Source organism: Nerophis ophidion, linkage group LG05, assembly GCF_033978795.1.
Source record: "Nerophis ophidion isolate RoL-2023_Sa linkage group LG05, RoL_Noph_v1.0, whole genome shotgun sequence".
NCBI classification, from domain to species: Eukaryota; Metazoa; Chordata; class Actinopteri; order Syngnathiformes; family Syngnathidae; genus Nerophis; species Nerophis ophidion.
The window spans coordinates 80,347,513-80,369,487 of NC_084615.1; the positions used below are offsets into that span (position 1 = coordinate 80,347,513).

The 21,975-nt window shown below is 39.6% G+C and overlaps 1 protein-coding gene across 2 annotated transcripts in view; it reads right to left on the reverse strand.

Moving 5' to 3' along the window:
• Positions 1-3,120: 3,120 nt before the first annotated feature.
• pdgfrb (platelet-derived growth factor receptor, beta polypeptide) overlaps positions 3,121-21,975 on the reverse strand; it is a 116,017-nt gene continuing 97,162 nt past the window's right edge. For both annotated transcript variants that reach the window (XM_061902131.1, XM_061902132.1), the window contains exons 22-23: positions 10,132-10,391; positions 3,121-3,465 (exon numbers count right to left, since the gene is read on the reverse strand). In XM_061902131.1, the coding sequence (XP_061758115.1) occupies positions 3,315-3,465; positions 10,132-10,391 (411 nt within the window). In that variant the 3' untranslated portion in view covers positions 3,121-3,314. The remainder of the gene's footprint in view (positions 3,466-10,131; positions 10,392-21,975) is intronic.

A 21,975-nucleotide genomic window follows, 5' to 3' on the forward strand; every position in this document is an offset into this window, starting at 1 on the left:
GCACTTTGACACTACTTCCACATTCACACACTGATGGAGGGAGCTGCCATGCAAGGCGCTAACCAGCACCCATCAGGAGCAAGGGTGAAGTGTCTTGCTCAGGACACAACGGACGAGACGAGATTGGTACTAGGTGGGATTGAACCAGGAACCCTTAGGTTGTGCACGGCCACTCTCCCACTGAGCCTCACCATCATTATAAGTATATTGTATTTTTTTGAGAGCTTCTAATATTTTAGCTCAGCAGTACCTAGACTTTTTCCACCAAGGGCCGTATACTGAAAAGTCAAGTATGGAGGGTTCCTTTTTTTTAAATTATTTACATTTAAAAAGAATGCTAACATCATATTATAATATATATATATATATATATATATATATATATATATATATATATATATATATATATATATATATATAATGTTATAGGTGACAAAGTGCATTATTATCAATTACTTGTTTAACAATCTCAGCTTTTTCTCATTACATTCTGAATTATTGCTTTTTTCTTGCATTTTACTGTTGTTCTTTTAAATATTAATAAGTTATTACTTGAAAATACTACATTTTTGCAGACACACTAGGTATTTTCGCACAAATTTCGGCATCAGTATCGAAACCCGCCTAACTTTTACCTTGTATCGGATCAGAAAGAAAATGAGTGGTATCGCACCTCACTATCTTAGTTTAATCAAGATTTGTCCGCGTGCCAGCGAGAACTTTGCAGTCAAACACTTTTAACAAATTAAACAACGCTAATGTACCTTTATCATGAAATTGACATATATTTTCTACATAAAGTGCAAATCTGGCACATGAACTCCACATGAAGGCATACACACGTCTTGGAAACATAAAACATAACTCAGAACTCATTCAAAAGGACAACAAACATATCGTCTTCTCATTATTATTAGTTTATGCAACTACAACCATCTATTACTGTAATGACCCAAATATCCAGCCATTCATCCATTTTCTACAGCTTGTCCCTTTCAGGGTCGCTGGAGACTCAGCTGCAATCGGGCGGAAGGCGGCGTACACCCTGGACAAGTCGCCACCTCATCACAGGGCCAACACAGACAACATTCACACACTAGGGACCATTTAGTGTTGCCAATCAACCTATCCCCAGGTGCATGTCTTTGGAGGTGGGAGGGGCCTATCCCCAGGTGCATGTCTTTGGAGGTGGGAGGATACCGTATTTCCTTGAATTGCCGCCGGGCATATAGTATGCACCTGACTTGAATTACTGCCAAGTCAAACTCTCTTCGCAAAATAATTAACGCATGTTTAGTATTACCGCGCGGTCAAACTCGTGATGTCACGAGTGACACTTCACCTGTCATCATTTTCAAAATGGAGAAGGCTGCTTTCAATCATTTGAAATCGCATAAAGGGAAGAAGATTAAGAGCTATTCAGTAGGATTTAAGGTCCAAACTATTGAATACCGGTATGGTAAAAAGAACAGTAAGCAACTATGTTTTATGAATATACCGGTACCTGTGGAGACGTGGAGCCGACGGTCCGACAGACAGGCAGGGCACGCTGGAGCTTGGCCCAAGATGGCGGCGAGGAGACGGCGAGCGAGTGGAGAGGAGGAGCAGAAGAGCGACCTGGACTGAGGTTTTATTGAAAAATAAACAAAGTCAAATTGTTTGACTTTGTTTATTTTTCAATAAAACTTCAAAAATAAACAAAGTCAAATTGTTTGACTTTGTTTATTTTTCAATAAAACCTCAGTCCAGGTCGCTCTTCTGCTCCTCCTCTCCACTCGCTCGCCGTCTCCTCGCCGCCATCTTGGGCCAGGCTCCAGCGTCCTTCCTTGGTGGTCCTGGGAACCCGCAAGACGACGGCTTGAGACCGTCACAGTACCGTAGCTGCGTGTGTCCAATATGAGTCATTAAATGACTTTCGCCTCCTGGTGGTAGAGGGCGCTAGTGGTCCTTCTTGCGACTACTCGGCTGCAGAAGAAGTGAAATGAATGACGTGATGTGTGCTGGGACGGATATGACGGACCTTCTGATAGCAGTTTTCTAAACTGGACTTTCAATCGAAGCAGGAGGTAATAAAGGAAGTGAAGTGAAGTGAATTATATTTATATAGCGCTTCTTCTCTAGTGACTCAAAGCGCTTTACATAGTGACACCCAATATCTAAGTTACATTTAAAGCAGTGTGGGTGGCACTGGGAGCAGGTGGGTCAAGTGTCTTGCCCAAGGACACAACGGCAGTGACTAGGATGGCGGAAGCGGGAATCGAACCTGCAACCCTCAAGTTGCTGGCACGGCCGCTCTACCAACCGAGCTAAACCGCCCCGGAAGATCTCCATTGAGACAGAGAGACTTTTAAAACTGAAGAAAGATAAGGAAGACTTCTATAAACAAGTTATCGATGCTTTTGATCAGAAGGAGCTGGCATGGACTTCATTTATAAGTAAAGGTAAGACCATAATAACGTTTTTTTTATTAAATGAGCTTTTCATGATGGTATCCTTACATCACACTTAATTTTTTACTGCATGCCTTTGGTAAGTGCCGGAGTGAGAAGAGGTTTTAAAATAATTAGCGCATGCTTACTTTTACCGCATGCCTTTGGTAAGCGCAGGAGTGAGAAGAGGTTTTAGATTAATTAGCCCCCCGGCGGCAATTCAAGGAAATACAGTATAACATGTTTTTAATATCAGTGACTGATTATATATTATCATATGAATATTATATCATGTTGCTTGTTTGATAACATTTACGTAATTTTTTTCTGTGTCCGGCTCCCTGGGGCGTGTGAGTGACGGGAAGAAAAGCTCTGGTCCGCTTGGGGAGAAAGTCCTTTCGGACTCTCTTCTTGTAATATTGTATTTGGGTCAATACAGTGTGAAGGAATATGAAAAGAGTGCATAGAACATCAGACTGCATTCCACCAGGTTGTGGTTTGCTTGTACTTGTTTCTTAATATAAGACCTAGGTATCAAACATGTGTAACAGTCATGAATACTTCTAAGTTGCATAAAAATAGCTGATTAAAGACAGGAAATATGCTACAATATGGTGAGGAATGTACCGTGGCAGTGTTCTAATAGTGACACCATCATGCTGATTATTGATGGACGTTTAGAGGCAATAAGTGTGAGAAAAAAAACTATATATTTATATACAGGACAACTTCTTGAATGCTTAGTGGAAATACAAAGCTTCTTTTAGTCTCCATGCATTCTAATTTAGTCATGTTCCCTTTTTTTTTTTTTTTTCCCCAGCGTGTTCAGTTGGAAGGGAAAAGTCCCAGTTAAAGGTTAGGTTTTCCCAGGGTTGATAAATGTGACTACAGAAAGCTGTCTTCTACCTCAGGCGTCCCCGAAGAAGCCAGCAGAGCGTCTCTCTCGCTGCTCCTCTCCAGCCGCTCCTCTTCTGGAAGCGTGTCAGCCGTGTCCTGGGACAAGGAGTCAGTCTCCTCCAGCTCCAGAGCCACAGAGCTGAGGACAACAAGGAGACGGTCACAAGGTGCTGCCAATTAAGGAGTGACCCTGACGCCATCTTTCTTGCATTTGCTCATTAAAACTGTCAGGGCCCCAACAGAAGCCAACATTCCAAACACTCCAACACAGTGACGTGCGGTGAACTATGCACCAGGTGAGGCATGAAGACATTTACACGTTTTTGGTTTTCTTCTTACCTAAATTCACATGTGCAGCTTGAATCATTGTTGATTTAGTTTGCACATTAGAACAGCAGGAAACACAAGGGAGTCATTTGCTTTCATAATAACGTTGACAAAGTTGTTTTTAAATACTTTTTGGCCCCATTTGCTTTAAACCAGGGGACTCAGACATGCGGGCCGACGTTTTTTTGTGGCCCCCACCTTAATATGAAAGTTTAAAGGCCTACTGAAACCCACTAGCAGAGGTGGGTAGAGGAGCCAGAAATTGTACTCAAGTAAGAGTACTGTTACTTTACAGATGTATTACTCAAGTAAAAGTAAGGAGTAGTCACCCAAATATTTACTTGAGTAAAAGTAAAAAGTATGTTGTGAAAAAACTACTCAAGTACTGAGTAACTGATGAGTAACCTGTTCCTTTAATGATGACGGCAACAAGTAATGCACAAAAACCTAAAAATAGCAATGAGCAAATTCAGAGCCAGGAATATCTTTTAAGCAACTAAAACAATAATATATATTAAATAATAGTACATTAAAATAAAATTAAAAAAATGGCACATTGAGCCACAATAACTTAACAGCACCATAGGCTCAGTAGGCATTGATTGATTGATTGATTGATTAAAACTTGTATTATTAGATAGCACAGTACAGTACATATTCCCTACAATTGACCACTAAATGGTAACACCCCAATAAGTTTTTCAACGTTTATCAATTACTTAATCAATGACCAAGTCGAGGTGATCTACCTCACATATACATACACACACATATCATATATACATACACACACATATATATACACACACACGTATATATATATATATATATATATATATATATGTACACACATACATTTATATATACAGTATATAATTTATATTTATTTATTTTGCTGTTTTTGTTTGCATGTTGAAGGTGTTTTAATGAATATACATGCATGTTTAACATATAGATTCCTATCTTTCATGAAGACAAGAATATAAATTGGTGTATTACCTGATTCTGATGACTTGCATTGATTGGAATCAAGACGTCCACATTTTCAAATGGAGGAGAAAAAAAGTTCCTCTTTTCTGTCTAATACCACATGAAAGTGGTTGGTTTTTGGCATCTTATTTGTCCAGCTTCCATATTGGTTTTTATACACTTTACAAGAAATACATTGGCGGCAAACTCCGTAGCTTGCTAGCTTGTTTGCGCTGGCTTTCGGAGACTCTTATTTTGTTAGCGCAGGCATGATGGAGCGGCACTTTTATTGTGAAGACAGGAACTGTGCGATCAGTCTTTAGGCTTTTGACGGGAAGTACGGTTGAAATAAAAAGTGTCTTTTTTCCTTTACACTTTTGATTGATTGATTGAAACTTTTATTATTAGATTGCACAGTACAGTACATATTCTGTACAATTGAGCACTAAATGGTAACACCCCAATAAGTTTGTCAACATGTTCAAGTCGGGTCATGTGACCGCCTGGCTCTGTTTGATTGGTCCAAGGTCACCAGTGACTGCATGTGATTGGTGAAATGCAGACATGTGTAGATTCTACTTTGAAGAGCTGTCATTAACCAAAACAAACATTAACAGATCGATAAAAAAAAAAGTAGCGAGCTGATTGTAGATAAATAGAACGGAGTAAAAGTAGCGTTTCTTCTCTATAAATATACTCAAGTAAAAGTAAAAGTATGTTGCATAAAAACTACTCTTAGAAGTACATTTTATCCCAAAAGTTACTCAAGTAGATGTAACGGAGTAAATGTAGCGCATTACTACCCACCTCTGCTCACTACTAGCCACCACGCAGTCTGATAGTTTATATATCAATGATGAAATATTAACATTGCAACACATGACAATACGCCCGCTTTACTTTACTAAATTGCAATTTTAAATTTACCGCGGAGTTTCTTGTTGAAAACGTCGCGGAGTGATGGTGCGTATGATGACGCGTGTTTGTGACGTTGTTGGTTAGAGGGGACATATTAGCCAGCACCACACACGGCTAAAAGTAGTCTCTTTTCATCACATAATTACACAGTATTTTGTACATCTGTGTTGCTGAATCTTTTGCAATTTGTTCAATTAATAATGGAGACGTCAAAGAAGAATGCTGTTGGTGGAAAGCGGTGGATTGCAGCTGCCTTTAGCAACCGAGACACAGCCTGTGTTACTTTGTTATGAAGCTTTAACACAGAACGGTCAAGCGAACATGTTTTCTACATCAACCAGCAAGTTTTTGGATGGGAAAATTGTGATATTAAGTCGGCTCTTACCGGAGACTTCAGTGGATTATGGGACCACCTCCTGCAGTTGTCAAAAAGGCAGCTGTGTTCTTGGCTCCTCCATCGGCTTCTCTCAGAGACACTGGCGTTCACCGCAGCCCTCCGACTTTCAGGTATGTCTTTACAATCTCACTAAAACACTATTAAAACAATAAGCAGATAAGGGATCTTCCAGAATTATCCTAGTAAATGTGTCTAATTACATCTGAAATAGTCTCACTGCCGCCGCCGCATTTTTTTTTTTCTTTTTTGTGCTTCACTCTAACTTTCCTTATCCATGAATCTTTCATCCTCGCTCAAACTAATGGGGAAATTGTCGCTTTCTCGGTCTGAATAGCTCTTGCTGCTGGAGGCTCACATTATAAACAATGTTCAGATGTGAGGAGCTCCACAACTCGTGACGTCACACGCACATTGTCTGCTACTTCCGGTACAGGCAAGGCTGTTTTATTAGCGACCAAAAGTTGTGAACTTTATCGTGGATGTTCTCTACTAAATCCTTTCAGCAAAAATATGGCAATATGGCAAAATGATGAAGTATGACACATAGAATGGAGCTGCTATCCCCGTTTAAATAAGAACATCTCATTTCAGTAGGCCTTTAAAGTTAGTGCGGCCCGCAACTTTTACATGAATGGCGCTTGAGAGCGTTGTGTTATTTGGCTCCAAAATGGCTCTTTCAACGTTTTGGTTTGCCTACCCTTGCGTTAGTGGAAAAGCGGCAAATGAGTGAAAGCGACAGAGACGTTGCCATGGAGACGAGGGTTTTCTTAAATGCTGGCTGCAGTCACACCGCGACACCTGTCCGTCAGTAATAACAGTCCCCAATAACCTGGACTAATTCAAACTGTTATTTACTTTTTTTATTGTTTAATTTGCATTGCCTCACACGACGAACACTACATATATTTCTATATGACGCCGGGAGCTGTCACTTTTTTGCGCTCGCTATCCCGGTACTTTCCCGGCTATTATCCGCCGTCTACCGTGTTGCTATAGGGAGGAAAAGCAGAACGACACACATTGCGGGAATACAATTATTCCCCGTGCGTCTGCTAAATACAAATATATTCCACAAGCCCAAACATGTCTTTTTCAAAGCCTGCAGTGAAAAGAAAGGTTAGTGATGAGCAGAGACAATTCCAGGAAAAGTGGGAGATGCAATATTTCTTTGTTGAGCACAGGGACCCCCCCGTAGTGTCTTATTTGCACAGAGAAAGTTGCGGTGCACAAGAAATACAATTTGAAACGTCATTTATACAACGAGACATGCTGAGGAGTATGCAACATTTTTTTTAAGAAATCTTTTCTTGCGGCCCAGCCTCACAGGTAAATTGAGTTCCACACTCTCATTCACACACTCGGGCCAATTTAGTGTTGCCAATCAACCTATCCCCAGGTGCATGTCTTTGGAGGTGGGAGGGGCCTATCCCCAGGTGCATGTCTTTGGAGGTGGGAGGGGCCTATCCCCAGGTGCATGTCTTTGGAGGTGGGAGGGGCCTATCCCCAGGTGCATGTCTTTGGAGGTGGGAGGGGCCTATCCCCAGGTGCATGTCTTTGGAGGTGGGAGGAAGCCGGAGTACCCGGAGGGAACCCACGCAGTCACGGGGAGAACATGCAAACTCCACACAGAAAGATCCCGAGCGCAGGATCGAACCCAGGCTTACCACCCGAATGCAGCTGAGATAGCCTCCAGCAACCCCAAAAAGGGACAAGCGGTAGACAATGGATGGATGGGCATTTTCCAAAAAGGATTGAAAATGGAAAAATATGGGGGAACATTATTTTTTTTTTAGAATTTGTTTTTGTTTGAGGACAAACATGACACAAACCTTCCCAATTGTTAGAAAGCCCACTGTTTAATATGTTTGTGTCTAACCTTTACTGATGAGAGTATTTGGTGAACATTGTTTTGTCCTACTAATTTTTTATGTTAGCATATTAGGTTCATATTTTAGCATGTTAGCTTTTTTAGCTCCTATTTTTGTTACTTGACACTTGCCAACTGTTAGCATTTCAGTTTTCTTTGGCTGTTCAGCTTTTACACGAAATTTCTACCGAAATGGCATTTTCTAGTTGTTTGAATTACAAACCCTGTTTCCATTTAAGTTGGAAAATTGTGTTAGATGTAAATATAAACAGAATACAATGATTTGCAAATAATTTTTAACCCATATTCAGTTGAATGCACTACAAAGACAACATATTTGATGTTCAAACTCATAAACTTTATTTTATTTTTTTTTGCAAATAATAGATAACTTAAAATTTCATGGCTGCAACATGTGCCAAAGTAGTTGGGAAAGGGCATGTTCACCACTGTGTTACATCACCTTTTCTTTTAACAACACTCAATAAACGTTTGGGAACTGAGGAAACTAATTGTTGAAGCTTTGAAAGTGGAATTCTTTCCCATTCTTGTTTTATGTAGAGCTTCAGTCCTTCAACAGTCCGGGGTCTCCGCTGTCCTATTTTACGCTTCATAATGCGCCACACATTTTCAATGGGAGACAGGTCTGGACTGCAGGCGGGCCAGGAAAGTACCCACAATCTTTTTTTACAAAGGCACGCTGTTGTAACACGTGGCTTGGCATTGTCTTGCTGAAATAAGCAGGGGCGTCCATGATAATGTTGCTTGGATGACAACATATGTTGTTCCAAAACCTGTATGTACCTTTCAGCATTAATGGTGCCTTCACAGATGTGTAAGTTACCCATGCCTTGGGCACTAATACACCCCCATACCATCACACATGTGTAAGTTACCCATGTCTTGTTCACTAATACACCCCCATACCATCACACATGTGTAAGTTACCCATGTCTTGGGCACTAATACACCCCCATACCATCACACATGTGTAAGTTACCCATGCCTTGGGCACTAATACACCCCCATACCATCACACATGCTGGCTTTTACACTTTGCGCCTATAACAATCCGGATGGTTATTTTCCTCTTTGTTCTGGAGGACACCATGTCCTCTTTTACACTTTGGGTCGATAACAGTCCGAATGGTTATTTATATAATTTGAAATGTGGACTCGTCAGACCACAGAACACTTTTCCACTTTGCATCAGTCCATCTTAGGTGAGCTCGGGCCCAGCCAAGCCAGCGGCGTTTCAGGATATTGTTGATAAATGGGTTTGGCTTTCCATAGCAGAGTTTTAACTTGCACTTACAGATGTAGCGACCAACTGTATTTACTGACAGTGGTTTTATGAAGTGTTCCTGAGCCCAAGTGGTGATATCCTTTACACAGTGATGTCGGTTTTTGATGCAGTACCGCCTGAAGGATCAAAAGTCCGTTATATCCTTGCTTACGTGCAGTGATTTCTCCAGATTCTCTGAACCTTTTGATGATTTTACGGACTGTAGATGGTAAAATCCCTAAATTCCTTGCAATAGCTCGTTGAGAAATGTTGTTCTAAAACTGTTTGACAATTTGCTTACAAAGTGGTGACCCTCACCCCATCCTTGTTTGTGAATTACTTAGCATTTCATGGAAGCTGCTTTTATATGCAATCATTAGCCTTATATGGAACACCTGTGGGATGTTACATATAAGTGTTTGATGAGCATTCCTCAACTTTATCAGTATTTATTGCCATGTGATGTGGTGGCGACTTGTCCAGGGTGTACCCCGCCTTCCGCCCGATTGTAGCTGAGATAGGCGTCAGCGCCCCAAAAGGGAATAAGCGGTAGGAATGGATGGAAAAATGGATATTGCCACCTTTCCCAACTTTTTTGTCACGTGTTGCTGGCAACAAATTCTAAAGTTAATGATTATTTGCAAAAAAAAAATGTTTATCAGTTTGAACATCAAATATGTTGAAATATGGCGGTTTAGCTCGGTTGGTAGAGTGGCCGTGTCAGCAACTTGAGGGTTGCAGGTTCAATCCCCGCTTGTGCCATCCTAGTCACTGCCGTTGTGTCCTTGGGCAAGACACTTTACCCAACTGCTCCCAGTGCCACCCACACTGCTTTAAATGGAACTTAGATATTGGCTGTCACTATGTAAAGCGCTTTGAGTCACTAGAGAAAAAGCGCTATATAAATATAATTCACTTCACTTCACATATGTTGTCTTTGTAGCATATTCAACTGAATATGACTTGAAAATGATTTGCAAATCATTGTATTCTGTTTATATTTGTGAGGACAGGAAGCATCGACATGTCAGTGGTTGTGTACCTCGCTGGGCTTTCTGACTCCATGTCGGGGAAGGCGTCTTCGGGCTTGGGGTCCGGGATGGGGATGATGTAGTCGTTGTATGAAGGGATGACTTCCTGCGACCCCCCCATGCTTGAGTCAACAGGGAACGAGACAGCGACGGGGCAGGGGGGGCCGAATGCCGGGTTAGAGTCCATGAAGGGGGAGGTGAGACGGGGCTTAGTGCGAGCCACAGCCGGGTGGTCACTCTTCAGGAAGTTGTCATTGACTTGGCCGTATCTCTGTTGATGGGACACTCTGGTTAGTGACGATGCCTGGTGTTGTGTAGACCAGTGGTTCTCAAATGGGGGGACTTGAAGGTATGCCAAGGGGTACGTGAGATTTTTCAAAAAATATTCTAAAAATAGCAACAATTCAAAAATCCTTTATAAATATATTTATTGAATAATACTTCAACAAATTATGAATGTAAGTTCATAAAGTGTGAAAAGAAATACAACAATGCAATATTCAGTGTTGACAGCTAGATTTTTTGTGGACATGTTCCATAAATATTGATGTTGAAGATTTCTGTTTTTGTGAAGAAATGTTTATAAGTAAGTTGATGAATCCAGATGGATCTCTATTACAATCCCCAAAGAGGGCACTTTAAGTTGATGATTACTTCTATGTGGAGAAATCTTTATTCATAATTGAATCACTTGTTTATTTTTCAACAAGTTTTTAGTTATTTTAGTTATCTTTTTTTCCAAATTGTTCAAGACCTGTCATGATCCGTGGCTCGGATCATGCCACATTCGGGTTTTGGTTCTGTTTTGTATCTTGTCTTGTTAGTATTTGACTCCCTTAGTTCCTGGTGGCACTTCCTGTTTGTTTCCGTTTCCATAGTTAAGCATTTGTGTCACCTGCCTTTTGTTTTTCACGCGCACCTGCTTTGTGATTATCCCCTCTATTTAAGCTTGCCCTTTTTGTTCATTCGTCCTCGGATTCTAGTTTGCTGATCGATGCGACAGGTGACGTCGCTGATTCCTATTGTGGTAAAAATAGTATTTTTGTATTCGTTAGCTTCCACGCTATTCCTTCCTTTGTGTCCCCAGCTCACATGCTATCGTTTTCAGTTTTTTCTAGCTCCCATGCTAGTTCTGTTGGTTCTGTCTTCAGTGCCTTATGCAAGTCTTTTTGTTCTTAGTCTGTTTTATAGTAGAACTAAATCATCATTTCTTACTTTCACGCTGTTTCCAGTCTGCCTGCATTATAGAGAGAACGCACCTGCATACCCACAATGCCAGCTAAGCGTCACAAGACCACAACAAATGAGCAATATTTTGCACTGTTATAGAATTTAATAAATCAGAAACTGATGACATTGTGCTGTATTTTGTTTCTTCATCTCTTTTTTTCAACCAAAAATGCTTTGCTCTGATTAGGGCAGGCATGTCAAACATACGGCCCGCAAACAGGTTTTATCCGGCCCGCTTGATGAGCTTACCAAGTATAAAATACAGCTGTTTTTTTTTTTGTGTGTGTTTTTCGGAAGGAAAGAAAGTGCTGTTCTAAATGTGTCCACTGCAGTCGGGGCCAAGAAAGAGGTACACAGTAAAGGGGGACTGTGGCTCTTCCTCGACCCACATGAAACTTAAAACCTGACATTTTATGTCTTCTGCTTCGAACACAACATTTTTTGGCTCCCTTGTTGCCCCAAAATGTCTGTCAAACAGAAAAGTGAACTTAACCCTTTTGAAGAGTTTTTACCCACGTTTCTTACGGTTTGTTGAGTTAGCACTGGATTGATACGTGGACATGTTTTGTTGTGGTTTTTTTCAATCCCAGAAAGACTGTGATTTAAAGTTTAATCCTGGTTTTCTAGATACACTGAGACAAAGTCTAAGATCATTGTGTTTTTGAAGCGGCACCAATTTCCTCAGAATTTTCAACAAATTTGAAGTGTTTCCTCCCAAGGATTATTTGGGATTTGGACATTTTCAGAATGTGCTTGTTCGATTTTTGGCCAACAAAGAAAACAACCTGAAGTTGTTTTTATGTTTAAATAATAAATGCCATGATTTTACCTATTCCGGCCCACTTGGGAATAGATCTTCCTCCATGTGGCCCCTGAGCTAAAATGAGTTTGACAGCCCTGGATTAGGATGTACTTGAATTAAAAATATGTTCACAGGGGTACATCATTGAAAAAGGTTGAGAACCACTGGTGTAGACTCTGTCAAAAGATGCTGTGACTAAGTGAGCACCATCTCTCCAGCTTGGTTTGTCTATTGATTAAATTGTCATCGGACATGCGCTATATTAATAAACACATTACATTTTTTCTGGGAAAATCCCATGAATTTCTGCGAATCACCAGAAATGTTAAAGAAAGGCAAAAAGTCCCTCCATCTGGCTTGTTAGTAGAACATGAAAGGCTTCATGAGAGCCAAACAGATTTGTGTGAATCATCAACATTGGGTTGATCTTCCACACAACGTTCTTAACAAAGGGACCAATTTCTGCATTTGTACTTCTTTAGACCAGGGGTCACCAACGCGGTGCCCGCGGGCAGCAGGTCGCCCGTAAGGACCAGATGAGTCGCCCGCTGGCCTGTTCTAAAAATAGATCAAATAGCAGCACTTACCAGTGAGCTGCCTCTATTTTTAAAATTTTATTTATTTACTAGCAAGCTGGTCTTGCTTTGCTCGACATTTTAATTCTCAGGGAGACAAAACTCAAATAGAATTTGAAAATCCAAGAAAATATTTTTTAGACTTGGTCTTCACTTGTTTAAATAAATTCATTTATCTTTTTACTTTGCTTATTATAACTTTTAGAAAGACAATTTTAGAGAAAAAATACAACTTTAAAAATGATTTGGGGATTTTTAAACACATATACATGTTTACCTTTTAAATTCCTTCCTTTTCTTTCCTGACAATTTAAATCAAGGTTCAAGCATTTTTTTTTATTGTAAAGAATAATAAATACATTTTAATTTAATTCTTCATTTTAGCTTCTGTTTGTTCAACAAAGAATATTTGTATAATATTTCTTCAAACTTATTATGATTAAAATTTAAAAAAAATATTCTGGCAAAATCTGTAGAATCAAATTTAAATCTTATTTCAAAGTCTTTTGAATTTCTTTTAAAATGTTTGTTCGGGAAAATCTAGAAGAAATAATGATTCGTCTTTGTTAGAAATATAGCTTGGTCCAATTTTTTATATTTGCGGTTTAGCTCGGTTGGAAGAGTGGCCGTGCCAGCAACTTGAGGGTTGCAGGTTCAATTCCCGCTTCCGCCATCCTAGTTACTGCCGTTGTGTCCTTGGGCAAGACACTTGACCCACCTGCTCCCAGTGCCACCCACACTGCTTCAAATGTAACTTAGATATTGGCTTTCACTATGTAAAGCGCTTTGAGTCACTAGAGAAAAGCGCTATATAAATATAATTCACTTCACATATATTCCAACAAAGTGCAGATTGGATTTTAACCTATTTAAAACATGTCATCAACATTTTAAAATTAATCTTAATCAAGAAAAATTACTAATGATGTTCCATAAATAATTTTTTTAATTTTTTCAAAATTCTCTTCATTTTTTTCGGTTGAATTTTCAATTTTAAAGAGTCGAAATTGAAGACAAACTATGTTTGAAAATTAAATTTTCATTTTTTTCATGTTTTCTCCTCTTTTAAACTGTGAAATTAAGTGTTTTTGTCATTTATTCTCTACAAAAAACCTTCCGTAAAATGAAAACATTTTTATTTTTTTATATATATAGATTTATTTATTAAAGGTAAATTTAGCAAATTGGCTATTTCTGGCAATTAATTGAAGTGTGTATCAAACTGGTAGCCCTTGGCATTAATCAGTACCCAAGAAGTAGCTCTTGCTTTCAAAAAGCTTTAGATTATGACCCAATTTTGGATGTCGATCCCTCCGAAATTGCATCCCAATGCTGAGATGCTATCCCAGGGTTGAAATGCCAAAGAAATAAATGAGCTGAATGTAGTGTTGACAAATAAAACACCATATTTCATAGCAATTCCTAGATACTGCGCCAACAAGCCCCCTCGAGGCATAGGGCGGCATAGCTCGGTTGGTAGAGTGGCCGTGCCAGCAACTTGAGGGTTGCAGGTTCGATCCCCGCTTGTGCCATCCTAGTCACTGCCGTTGTGTCCTTGGGCAAGACACTTTACCCACCTGCTCCCAGTGCCACCCACACTGCTTTAAATGTAACTTAGATATTGGGTTTCACTATGTAAAGCGCTTTGAGTCACTAGAGAAAAGCGCTATATAAATATTATTCACTTCACTTCACTCGAGGCCCAGAACCGATAGGGATCTGATTGGACAGGGAATGACGCACAGTAGCTACTCGCGCATTCACGATTCATTCTTCACATCACAATAAATTCAGAAACTTGTTAATAAAAAAAAGTTTGTAGTTTTCAAAATTGTTTCGAAAAAAAATCTTTAAAACATTTTTTTGCAGAAAATACAGGTAAATACAGCCAATCCTTGTTTATCGCTGTTAACAGGTTTTGGACATCCATCCATCCATCCATCTTCTTCTGCTTATCCGAGGTCTTATCGCGGGGGCAGCAGCCTAAGCAGGGAAGCCCAGACTTTCCTCTCCCAAGCCACCTTGTCCAGCTCCTCCTAGGGGATCCCAGGCCAGCCGGGAGACATAGTCTTCCCAACGTGTCCTTGGTCTTCCCTGTGGCCTCCTGCCGGTTGGACGTGCCCTAAACACCTCCCTAGGGAGGCGTTCGGGTGGCATCCTGACCAGATGCCCAAACCACCTCATCTGGCTCCTCTCCATGTGGAGGAGCAGCGGCTTTACTTTGAGTTCCTCCCGGATGGCAGAGCTTCTCACCCTATCTCTAAGGGAGAGACCTGAGGAAACTCATTTGGGCCGCTTGTACCCGTGATCTTGTCCTTTCGGTCAAAACCCAAAGCTCATGACCATAGGTGAGGATGGGAATGTAGATCGACCGGTAAATTGAGAGCTTTGCCTTCCGGCTCAGTTCCTTCTTCACCACAATGGATTGATACAGCGTCTGCATTACTGAAGACGCCGCACCGATCCGCCTGTCGATCTCACCATCCACTCTTCCCTCACTCGTGAACAAGACTCCTAGGTACTTGAACTCCTGCACTTGGGGCAGGGTCTCCTCCCCAACCTGGAGATGGCACTCCACCTTTTCCCGGGCGAGAACCATGGACTCGGACTTGGAAGTGCTGATTCTCATCCCACATATCAGCGATAAATGTATCCCCGTAATGTAGTAATCATTATTTATAAATTACCGTTAATTCTGGACTATAAGCCGCTATGTTTTTTTAAACCCTGCAGCTTATATAAAGCTAATTTATTTAGTAATGCCCATCATTTTAGTGTTCAACAGTTTGCATTAAACCCCAGCAGAGGACTGAAATGGTGTGTTATAGTTTGTGCTATGACGCCATCTTTTGTATGAGTTTGCTCACTGCAGGTGTTGCGGGCTGACAATGTACTTCCTGTTTTAATGCCTTAAATCTGGGGTCTCAAACACGCGGCCCGCAGGCCAATTGCGGCCCGCGAGACGTTATTTTGCAGCCCGTACCTTAATATGAAAATTGAATGTTGGTGCGGCCCGCAAGTTTTATATGAATGGCACTTTACAGCGTCATACTTGTATACCCTCGATTCTTAGGGAAGACTCCTAATTTTTAGTGGTGCTCCAGGGGGAATCATTCTCCCGAATTTCACCCAAACAACAATAGTAAGGGGTCACCGTGGAGACACTGCCTTTAGCGTCCTCTACAACCTGAACAAACAGCGTGCCAGCCCAGCCACATGTTGTATTTGGCTTCTGCAGATGCAGTAGGTGACTGCAAGACAAAGTTGATCAACAGCCACACAGGTCACACTGAGGGTGGCCGTATAAACAACTTCAACACTGTTACAAATGTGCGCCACACTGTGAACCCACACCAAACAAGAATGACATTTTGGGAGAACATCTGCACTGTAACACAACATAAACACAACAGAACAAATTCCCAGAATCCCATGCAGCCCTAACTCTACCGGGCTACAATATGCACCCCCGCCCCTTATTGTAGCCCGGAAGAATTAGGGTTGCATTGGATTCTGGGTATTTGTTCTGTTGTGTTTATGTTGTGTTACGGTGCGGATGTTTTCCCAAAATGTGTTTGTCAATCTTGTTTGGTGTGAGTTCACAGTGTGGCGCATATTTGTAACAGTGTTAAAGTTGTTTATACGGCCACCCTCAGTGTGACCTGTATGGCTGTTAATCAAGTATTCTTGCAGTCACTTCCGTGGGTGTGCAGAAGCCTCATCCAATATTTGACTGGGCCGGTAAACTGTTTGTAGGTTGGAAAAGCGGGCAAGACGACATGTTGCAGAGGACGCTAAAGGCAGTGCCATCACGGCACCCCCAAATATTGTTGTCCGGGTGACAACCGGTGGAATGATTGCTCTGCGAGATTGTCAAGAGGAGCACTGATATTCGGGTGTTTCCTGGAAAGATCGTGACAGTTGGCAAGTGTGTTGCTAGGGCGGGAGAGCCACTCAAAGGTGAATTATTAAAATGTGCGTGTTGGATTTTTTTAAGAAATCTTTTCTTGCGGCCCAGCCCCACCCAATTTTTGCATCCAGTGGCCCCCAGGTAAATTGAGTTTGAGACCCCTGCCTTAAATCCTTTCAAGTTTCTGCTTGAAAATAATCTTCATTTGTCACTCCAAGCAGCGTTTGTAAGTTTTTACAGTACAACTAAAACAATTCTTAATTACGCAATCGTCCCATGTGTGATGTCTGTAGGAGTGTTCTCATGCATATGTATACACATTATCGTACTGTAATGTTCTCATGCATATGTATACACATTATCGTACTGTAATGTTCTCATGCATATGTATACACATTATCGTACTGTAATGTTCTCATGCATATGTATACACATTATCGTACTGTCATGTTCTCATGCATATGTATACACATTATCGTACTGTAATGTTCTCATGCATATGTATACACATTATCGTACTGTAATGTTCTCATGCATATGTATACACATTATCGTACTGTAATGTTCTCATGCATATGTATACACATTATCGTACTGTCATGTTCTCATGCATATGTATACACATTATCGTACTGTCATGTTCTCATGCATATGTATACACATTATTGTACTGTAATGTTCTCATGCATATGTATACACATTATCGTACTGTAATGTTCTCATGCATATGTATACACATTCTCGTACTGTAATGTTCTCATGCATATGTATACACATTATCGTACTGTAATGTTCTCATGCATATGTATACGCATTATCGTACTGTAACGTTCTCATGCATATGTATACACATTATCGTACTGTAATGTTCTCATGCATATGTATACGCATTATCGTACTGTAATGTTCTCATGCATATGTATACGCATTATCGTACTGTAACGTTCTCATGCATATGTATACACATTATCGTACTGTAACGTTCTCATGCATATGTATACACATTATCGTACTGTAATGTTCTCATGCATATGTATACGCATTATTGTACTGTAATGTTCTCATGCATATGTATACACATTATCGTACTGTCATGTTCTCATGCATATGTATACACATTATCGTACTGTCATGTTCTCATGCATATGTATACACATTATCGTACTGTAATGTTCTCATGCATATGTATACACATTATCGTACTGTCATGTTCTCATGCATATGTATACACATTATCGTACTGTCATGTTCTCATGCATATGTATACGCATTATCGTACTGTCATGTTCTCATGCATATGTATACACATTATCGTACTGTAATGTTCTCATGCATATGTATACACATTATCGTACTGTAATGTTCTCATGCATATGTATACACATTATCGTACTGTCATGTTCTCATGCATATGTATACACATTATCGTACTGTCATGTTCTCATGCATATGTATACACATTATCGTACTGTCATGTTCTCATGCATATGTATACACATTATCGTACTGTCATGTTCTCATGCATATGTATACGCATTATTGTACTGTCATGCTCTCATGCATATGTATACACATTATCGTACTGTCATGTTCTCATGCATATGTATACGCATTATCGTACTGTCATGTTCTCATGCATATGTATACACATTATCGTACTGTAATGTTCTCATGCATATGTATACACATTATTGTACTGTCATGTTCTCATGCATATGTATACACATTATCGTACTGTCATGTTCTCATGCATATGTATACACATTATCGTACTGTCATGTTCTCATGCATATGTATACACATTATCGTACTGTCATGTTCTCATGCATATGTATACACATTATCGTACTGTCATGTTCTCATGCATATGTATACACATTATCGTACTGTCATGTTCTCATGCATATGTATACACATTATCGTACTGTCATGTTCTCATGCATATGTATACACATTATCGTACTGTAATGTTCTCATGCATATGTATACACATTATCGTACTGTCATGTTCTCATGCATATGTATACACATTATCGTACTGTCATGTTCTCATGCATATGTATACGCATTATCGTACTGTCATGTTCTCATGCATATGTATACACATTATCGTACTGTAATGTTCTCATGCATATGTATACACATTATTGTACTGTCATGTTCTCATGCATATGTATACACATTATCGTACTGTCATGTTCTCATGCATATGTATACACATTATCGTACTGTCATGTTCTCATGCATATGTATACACATTATCGTACTGTCATGTTCTCATGCATATGTATACACATTATCGTACTGTCATGTTCTCATGCATATGTATACGCATTATCGTACTGTCATGTTCTCATGCATATGTATACACATTATCGTACTGTAATGTTCTCATGCATATGTATACACATTATCGTACTGTCATGTTCTCATGCATATGTATACACATTATCGTACTGTCATGTTCTCATGCATATGTATACACATTATCGTACTGTAATGTTCTCATGCATATGTATACACATTATTGTACTGTCATGTTCTCATGCATATGTATACACATTATCGTACTGTCATGTTCTCATGCATATGTATACACATTATCGTACTGTCATGTTCTCATGCATATGTATACACATTATCGTACTGTCATGTTCTCATGCATATGTATACACATTATCGTACTGTCATGTTCTCATGCATATGTATACACATTATCGTACTGTCATGTTCTCATGCATATGTATACACATTATCGTACTGTCATGTTCTCATGCATATGTATACACATTATCGTACTGTAATGTTCTCATGCATATGTATACACATTATCGTACTGTCATGTTCTCATGCATATGTATACACATTATCGTACTGTCATGTTCTCATGCATATGTATACACATTATCGTACTGTCATGTTCTCATGCATATGTATACACATTATCGTACTGTCATGTTCTCATGCATATGTATACACATTATCGTACTGTCATGTTCTCATGCATATGTATACACATTATCGTACTGTCATGTTCTCATGCATATGTATACACATTATCGTACTGTCATGTTCTCATGCATATGTATACACATTATCGTACTGTCATGTTCTCATGCATATGTATACACATTATCGTACTGTAATGTTCTCATGCATATGTATACACATTATCGTACTGTCATGTTCTCATGCATATGTATACACATTATCGTACTGTCATGTTCTCATGCATATGTATACACATTATCGTACTGTCATGTTCTCATGCATATGTATACACATTATCGTACTGTCATGTTCTCATGCATATGTATACACATTATCGTACTGTCATGTTCTCATGCATATGTATACACATTATCGTACTGTCATGTTCTCATGCATATGTATACACATTATCGTACTGTCATGTTCTCATGCATATGTATACACATTATCGTACTGTAATGTTCTCATGCATATGTATACACATTATCGTACTGTCATGTTCTCATGCATATGTATACACATTATCGTACTGTCATGTTCTCATGCATATGTATACACATTATCGTACTGTCATGTTCTCATGCATATGTATACGCATTATCGTACTGTCATGTTCTCATGCATATGTATACACATTATCGTACTGTAATGTTCTCATGCATATGTATACACATTATCGTACTGTCATGTTCTCATGCATATGTATACACATTATTGTACTGTCATGTTCTCATGCATATGTATACACATTATCGTACTGTCATGTTCTCATGCATATGTATACACATTATCGTACTGTCATGTTCTCATGCATATGTATACACATTATCGTACTGTCATGAAGCTGGCGTCTGCTAGCTTTAGCTAATATGGTAACACATCTACGAGTGTTTGTGTGAGCATTATTAACTTACAATAGCATTCTTTTTGTGTTGTTTAGAGGTGACAGAGCTTTCGACGCTGCTGCTCCCAAGCTCTGGAACCACCTACCTCTGAGTGTTAGACAAGCCTCCTCTCTTCCTCTTTTTAAATCTCTCTAACAACATACTTTTATTCCTTGGCTTTTAACACTGCGTGATATCCATCCTGCAATGGCACCCCATTATACACCTGCTGTCAACCTGTTTTTATGTTTTATTTATTTATTTTTTATCATGTTCTGTTTGTGTTGTGTTGTTTGCTCGGTTCTCGTATTATCTTTTAACCTGCCCATTGTACGGCACTTTGGCTACCCCTGTGGTACATTTTAAATGTGCTTTATAAATAAAGTTGATTTGATTCGTAAATTTGTCAGTAAACTCACCAAAACATCACCGTGGAGTAATTGAGTCTGTTTAGCGGATTGGATAGTGGGCTTCCGCAACTTCTGTTTTGTTTGATCAGCCGTTTTACTGCTGTGTTACAGACACCGTTTGGAAACAGTTAAGGTATGTAAATAAAGAATTACAAAGTATTTCTGTGTAGATAACTCATTTCACAACATAAATAAATACATTTTTCAACATTATGACATAAAACAACACCATTTAGTCACATTGGCAATGCTGAGGCTGAGGCTGAGCCAATCAGCAGCCACGATACTGAATAGTGCGCTTTGACTGGTTTGGTCTCCTCTAATGCCCAATACTACTGTAGTATTATTATTTTTAGTTCATTTAGCCATTTTTATGTTTGAACATATTTCATTTGGACCAAAACATTTAATAATATGCTTTAAAAAATGAAGAAATATCCCAAATAAATCTGGGACGTGATGAAGCCGCACTATTTGAGGTGCAATGTGGCACTGGGTGACTGTAATTCATAAATATTGGGTAATAATACATCATACATGCACGGCGTAATGACGTGACTCCAGTGCAAGATGGGGCGCTCTGTGTATGCTCGGTTGGTAGCGCGGCTGTGCTAGCAACTTGAGAGTTCCAGGTTCGATCCCCGCTTCCGCCATGCTTGTCACTACCATTGTGTCCTTGGGCAAGACACTTTACCCCACCTGCTCCCAGTGCCACCCACACTGCTTTAAATGTAACTTAGATAATGAGGTTCACTATGTAAAGCGCTTTGAGTCACTAGAGAAAATCGCTATAGAAATATACTTCACTTCACTAGCTTCTACTGTCAACATTGTGACAGTTTGGTTTTAATTTATTTCAAACATGCATACGTACATAACGCTTTTACAGTTTCTCATCAGTGATGTGCAATGACACTGTTTTCTTTGAGATCTGATACCGACTAAAATTCAGTCTGGTATCGGCGATACCGATCCGATACTGATACTTTGTGCAAATATACCTAATGTGTATGCAAAAAATGTTCAAATAATTACATATATATCTTAAAAAAC